General features: G+C 48.1%; 1 protein-coding gene across 1 annotated transcript; it reads right to left on the bottom strand.

Annotated features, from left to right (window-relative positions):
* Positions 1-384: 384 nt before the first annotated feature.
* UCRPA7_8822 (putative six-bladed beta-propeller -like protein) lies at positions 385-1,284 on the bottom strand (the record flags this gene model as incomplete). Its single annotated transcript, XM_007921332.1, has 1 exon — positions 385-1,284. One exon carries the CDS (start codon positions 1,282-1,284, stop codon positions 385-387), a length of 900 nt encoding a protein of 299 aa, XP_007919523.1.
* Between the last annotated feature and the right edge of the window lie 5,403 nt (positions 1,285-6,687).

Raw genomic sequence — 6,687 nt, 5'->3', positions numbered from 1 at the left:
ATTAGGGAGGACCCAGCTCTTGAAGTTCCTGTTATCAAGAGCAAATTTGAGTAATTGAAGACAGCGCCAAGAGCTACTGAAAGTCAAACCTCATTCAATGCAACCTGCCACTGACTTGCATCAAAGATTTCACTAGGTAATTGATGAATTTAAACACACATCACGTAGTCATTCCAGTAAATTAAATTGATAATTATTCCGCACAGCATTTGAGTAGCTTTGCCCTCTGCAATCTTCATTGCCGGAAATGTTGAGTTACGCTCCTGCCCAAGCCCGGCGTCGACATCGAATTCTGATAATAATAAATAGTGGACATTCTGTGCCTATGGAAATCCATACCACAATGTAATACTGTCATAAGGCTGAAGCTTTTCTGTCCAAGTACTAAGCCTTGAACAATGAGGTGTCGATGACCGCAACCTTGCCGCCCTCGACTTGGGTTCCATTGACGGGACCTCCAAGGCCACCATTTGTAACAACGTAAAGCATGTGCTCGTTTCCAGGTTTTCTGTCGAATTGGCAAGCTGTCACCCCAGCGATTTCTAAACGATCTAATTGTCCGGCAACAGTCACTGCGTCACCCGCTGCCTTAACCACTGCGATGGTGTTAAATGGATTTCGTGCAATCCATGCATTATCGTCCATATCGAAGCAAAAATCATCACCAATTAGTCCTTGTTTGATAATCTCCACTTCCCCTGCAGCTGTACCATCCTCGCTAACCTCTACTCTACAGAACAGTGCCTTTGAGGTGTTGGTCCAGTAGAGATATCCCTTATGCACTGAAATACCATTGATCGCAATGGGAATGAATGGCTGGTCTGGATTCTTCATCTCATCAACCTCAACTGCTGTCTCATGTGACCCATTCACAAGGTCAATCTTGAACACAGCACCGGCTTCGCAATCAGCGGCGAGAATGACTTTTTCAGTCTTTGACAGTAGCTCTAGTCCGTTCGGCATGCCGATCTTGTCGAGCCTTATGACTTCTGTTACTATAGCCTTACTGTCACGGCCGTAATCTGTCATATCTACCTCCCATAATTTATATGATCCTGATTGGTTGACAAACGTCTTGAGATCGAAGTTGCCTCCTACGACATAGAACTTGTCGTGCTCCACTTCAATGATCCCCGACATACCTGTGACATCGGAGAACCTGTGAATCAGAGCTGCCTTGGAGGGATCGGCAGGATCAATAAGGAATACCTCAGCTGCCGAGGAAAGAGTGACCAGAATTTGGCCGTTTGATCGTACAGCGAGATTTTCGACCCATGACGGCATCGGGAATTGGTGAATAACCCGGGAGGGTAGAAGGGGATTCAGGGTACTGACTGTGTCTGCCATGATAATATTCTAGGTCCTGAAATGCTTTTCACAAAGGTTGATGATGAGAAGGAAGAATGAGGGCATGAAGGCTTGCCAAAGGGCGGAAAGCTCGAGGCATTAAATAACATGCTGATTCGGTCTTTCGGAACAATTCAGAATTACACCTTAGAAGTAGATACATAAGCATAATCCGGGACACTTCTCTGCAAGATAGAAAGTGATGGAGGCCATATCACAACATGGTAATCCAACGGGACGGGATCGACCAATGGGAGCGAATTGTCACAACCACTGCCCAGACGAGTGGAATCCTCCTAATTGAGTGCGGCTCCGCTAGCCAGTTTAGTACTAGCTCATTCTCTCCAACCGCTAAATGTCCGCTCCGACTCCGTGACTAAGCCATGTCATAGGTCGACCCGGACCCCGCGACCCCATTGTGTAGCCACGGGGTTGTTTGATACTTCCAATGCGAGATAATCATCTTTCTGAGGACAAGCCTGACCCTACAAGCAAGAGGGTACACGTATACTTCCTATCTACTATTGCCGGCTAGGCTAGTCACTTCCAAGTTCTGCGCCAACACCTCAACAGTTGGGCGGTGCCCAACTGCGTGGCCTATCAAGCCAGCCGGCACATCCAAATGCCGTCGGGCTCACGAACGAGGACTGGCTGCTACACCTGCCGCATCCGCAAGAAGAAATGCGACGAGCAGAAACCCTGCTGTGGGAACTGTCAAGCCCGGAGCCTCCCATGTTATGGCTACGAGACCGCTCCACCGGACTGGATGCAGGGTAGGCGCAACTGGAAGGAGGTTATGCTTACCGACGAAGCCCGAGAGCTTCAATCAATCGCGGAGATGAAGTACAAAGCAAGCCGCCGTAACGGGAAAGTGAGGCTAGAGGCGGATACACAGACGGGAGTTGCACCACTTTGCCAACTTTCGCACGGACTCTCAATATCTAAAAGCAAGACGCCACATATCCCTGATTCTCTCTGGTGGGATGGTGGCCTCTGCACAATACTGCCTTTTTACAAATCCCCACACGAGGATGCGCGCCTGCTCAAGCTTTACCTGGATTTTGTGTTTCCAATACAATTCACTTTCTATCCCATGTCCACTACAGTAGACCGAAGCTGGCTTGTTCGCGGGTTGTGCAGTAACCAGGCTCGTTACCATGCTGCATTGACCATCAGTGCCTCTTTTGATGCATCAATGCGAGAACCGCAAAGAACCGATGGTATTGGGTTGAGTTTAGAGGTTATGGAGCGACAGACTGTTGCCTCGTCGGGACTACAGGATATCATCAAGCAACTCGATCAGCGCCGGGACCCGCCGAAAGAAGTCGCCAGAATCAGTTTGCAGATTTTAGAAGTTATGCATCAACTGCTCAGCTTGGAGGTGTTCAGCATGCTGGAGGGGGCTTGGGAAATCCATCACAAAGCAACTAGGGTTTTACTCAACACACTACACACCTACAAGCTCTCAAGTTCAGGTGATGAAATCGATGTCGCAATGCAACCATCCCCACTCGAAATAGCGCTGAGGGACTTTTCGTCTCCAGAAATTCAAAAGAACTTCGAGTTTCATGTTACCTGTGTTGTTTGGGTCGATATCATAGCCAACGCAACATTTGGCTCTCCTCAGCAAAGCCCTCGACACTTTGATTATATCCCTTACCTTCGTACCAATGAACTTAAAACTCATAATATCATGGGATGTCACTCATCAGTGATGGCCGATATTGCAGAGATCACGAACCTTACCGATTGGATGACCCACCATTCTTTGATCAAGTCTCTAGATACAAAAGAACTCTCCACTCGTACCGCCGTGATAGCTAATCGGCTTGCAGACCGGGTTCGAGGGTTGGAGAAACAATCAGACCTTTACATGGCGAAGACTGAAGCGGGAAGCCGCTCGGTAACCCTACAGTTCGCTTGGGCTGCACAGATCTATCTGCACGTCATCCTTTTCGGTGCCGATGCTGAGAATCCCGAAATCATGTTTCGAGTTGGCCGGAGCCTCGAAATGTTAGAAAAGCTCCCGAACTGGCTGATGATTCGTGTTAATTGGGCGTTTACGATCGTAGGATGTTTGGCAGGGAAGAACCTATACGATAGGTTCAGAGGCTTGGTAGGAAGAATGGCAGCGCAAAAGCAGCCTTTGGGAATGACTTGGAAAGGCTTGATGGTTATGGAGGAATGTTGGCGTTTGAGACAATCTCGACCCGAAGTAAGTGCATATTGCGATTGGAGGGAGGCGATGAAGAGTCTGGGGAAAAGAATTCTCCTTGTATGAGATCCACCTTGATCTATCTACATAGTACTAGTTGACTATCTTGAATACTACTAGATATAGTGGCCACTTTTCTTAAGTTTATCCATCCTGAGACAGTAAACTACAACAGTACGTCATACCGTCCTATTATCGATATACGACTTAGGATTATCACAATTCTTTCAAGTCAAGAGGATGGAAGTATGGAGACTGAACACCAAGGATACCTTTATTCGCCGTTATGATATATCCCATTTATTCCATCAAGTCTAATGGACTATCTTGTAAATTTTGCAGAACTGTAGGATCGTCATTGTTTGGCGCCCAGTACTGGAAGCTTGCGATATTATCTAGAATTGGATCTACTTGGCAAAGATAATGGTTGTCGACAGAGGTTGAAAAGCTCTGGGGGGCAGCCGCTGGCTGCTGGTGACTCCTGTAAGGCGACTGCAGCAACAAGGATGACAGATCACCATTTGAAGACTCCTGCTGGTTCGTAGTAGCGGTAGTCACCTGGTGTGTGACCTGTGACTGTTTATCAAGACTATGACACAATACCATGGGGCTCAGCCCAAGCCCCGGCTTGAAAATATCGTCTTGAATAAATTCACAGTCCTCAGAAGAGTTTTCTTTGCTGAGTATAGGGTCATCTAGATTGATTATAACGTTTCCGAAGTATGGTATCCGCACTTCTAGCACATTTTTACGTTCAGCCAGGGCGCTGTCTCTTGAGAGACTTGAGCACTGGATCGTATAGTGTAGGCCACGAGAAGCTTGCAATTCGATAGCGAGCAATTGCTCGAGTATATCAACACCTCTTTTACCAAGTATATCTTCGCAAGTGCGACTGATCTTGCTCATGCTGTCCAGCGCCTTTTTCGTCATAGCTCTGTCGGTCAGGCGTTGGTGTGCGAGAATATTATGGGTTGGCGGCATGCGGTAACTGTCAATGTGTGCTAAGAGGAGGGTTACGGCCGCTGTCAGAGCGAAGTAATCCGCCGCCCGGCAGCATGATGCGATAGTATTGCCGCTCCGGAAAACAATGAAGCGCGACAGAACTTCACGACAGGAGTTGATACAGATAACCTTGCTGTACATGGAGGGGTGGTCTGTGGACGCCCGTAGTAGATAAGGAACATGAAGCTGGAGAAGTAGGAAGTAGTGGAAAAGTTGATTGGACAAGCGGAGAAGTGTCCAGAACATCCCAATATTGTCGGTGACGCCTGCTAGGTCCGGTATTAGCCACCAATGGGGTGCCATGGTCTTGGCCGCTTCTCGAAGCTTGACGTCAATCTCCTGGGTTACTAAGATGTTTTGGAAATATGAATTTCTCTCGTTGCGGCTCAATATGTTGGATACTATGTCGCAATGTAGGCGTTCTAGCCGCTCCATGGGGTGCGGCTTAGCCATCAGGAGATCCTCGCTGACTATGCTATTGTCTAGAGAACCTTGTGGCATGCCGAGGAGAATACAGATAAGGCGCTCCAGATATAGGATTCGAAACCACATGACATTTGGATCCGCCTTAGTATCGGGGTCGATGAACTTCAGAGAGGTATGCTCCCCTCGATGGATGCCGAGGAGTTGAGCAACCACAATTGACCGTCGAAAGGCAACTAGAGCTAGTCGCAGCTTTCCAGAGTTCGCCCAAAGTACTCCCTCAAGTATGATACACTCGAGTCCTTCTATGGTCTCTATGAGGTCATCGTTAGTAGGAATGAGTGAGAGTGCCGATTCGGCGAATGACAGACACCCTCCATCTTGTGCCTCGTCAGAGCTCTGACGAAGGTTCTGAAGAAAGATGGCGAGGATTAACATCCTTCTAGCGACTAGAATCGGATGAGATGTTGACTTCAGAAGATGTGCCCATTGTTGTGGGCTTTCTAAACCATTTGTCTCCAGGTGATTGTGTGACTGAACCAAAATCTGATGAAGATAGCCCGAGACATTGCCATCACGCTGCCATATGATATTCGCATCTTCGAAGAATGGCAACGAGGTACGAAATTCTTGGAAAACTCCCGAGTATTTCCCTTTCTGGAGCCGCGGTTCCGAGGTAGTCTCTGGTATATCGCCAGTACCGGGCGTTGACTCTTTGTTCTAGACTAGACTCAATAATAATATTGGGATAGATAAGCGGTATAATGACTTACCGTACGTTGTATTCTGTAGTCTTCGCAATGATCAAGCTCTCGCATAGACTCAGATATGCGTAGCACACTTGAGTCTTCCCTCCCGATTCCTGCATCTGCTGGTAGAGCATTGGGAGGCAAGGCTGCATCTGAAGGCTTAGTTGGGATACGAGCTTCATGAACCAGCTGTTCAACAAGCGCTTGAACTCGATCAAGGCGATCTTCCCTCCGGTAACGGCGCTTCCGGGTATGGGGGCTTTTGTCGTCGAATTCTTGACTTATACAAGCCGTTTCACGTTGCTTGCAACCAAGACAAACCGTCTCAGCCGAGCTTGCACCATCAAAAATGCAGCGGATCTTACGACGTTTGCACTGCCAGCAGCTTCGCGTGCCCTTCCGGATCTTCCTCCGCGCCGTCCCAGGTGCTTCGTCCGCTAATGGGGTAGGATTACCTCCATTGGCGGCCATTTTCATTCATCACCAGGATACACAATAGAGGTACTGAACCTTGAAAAGTCTGCGAAACAATGCACCTCTAAATTCTGGTCTCGGGCGGACAGTGTGCATAGACATGTTGTGGGTTTACCATTAGCCGCATTCTTTGATTGCCAATGGCAGGCGGTTAGCGCAGCGGCGTGGCTCTAGGCAGCTCTTTTCTCGCCTTCCGCCGAATTCAGGTAGCGGCGGACGAACTAAAACTGGGGCAGCGGCACTGTACGGTGCATCAAGCCACATGTAGAGTATCTTTAGGTGTGCAAATGTGATAGAACTGGCGCCATAACGTCTTTCACAGTAACCAATGATACGAAAATGTAGTTGACTGAGCAATGACACTTCAACAAATACGCGAATAATGGGTGTGACGAATAATCCCTGAACTCTTGTAATTAGGGAGAATCGAGCAGCGCTTGAGACACATGGTGGTCATTTTTGGGCCGGTTGTCACCT

Source organism: Phaeoacremonium minimum (assembly GCF_000392275.1).
Source record: "Phaeoacremonium minimum UCRPA7 unplaced genomic scaffold PA7_03_scaffold_610, whole genome shotgun sequence".
Classification (NCBI taxonomy): Eukaryota; Fungi; Ascomycota; class Sordariomycetes; order Togniniales; family Togniniaceae; genus Phaeoacremonium; species Phaeoacremonium minimum.
Note: the sequence above shows the minus strand (reverse complement) of the source record. Positions and strands in the feature narration are given on the sequence as shown.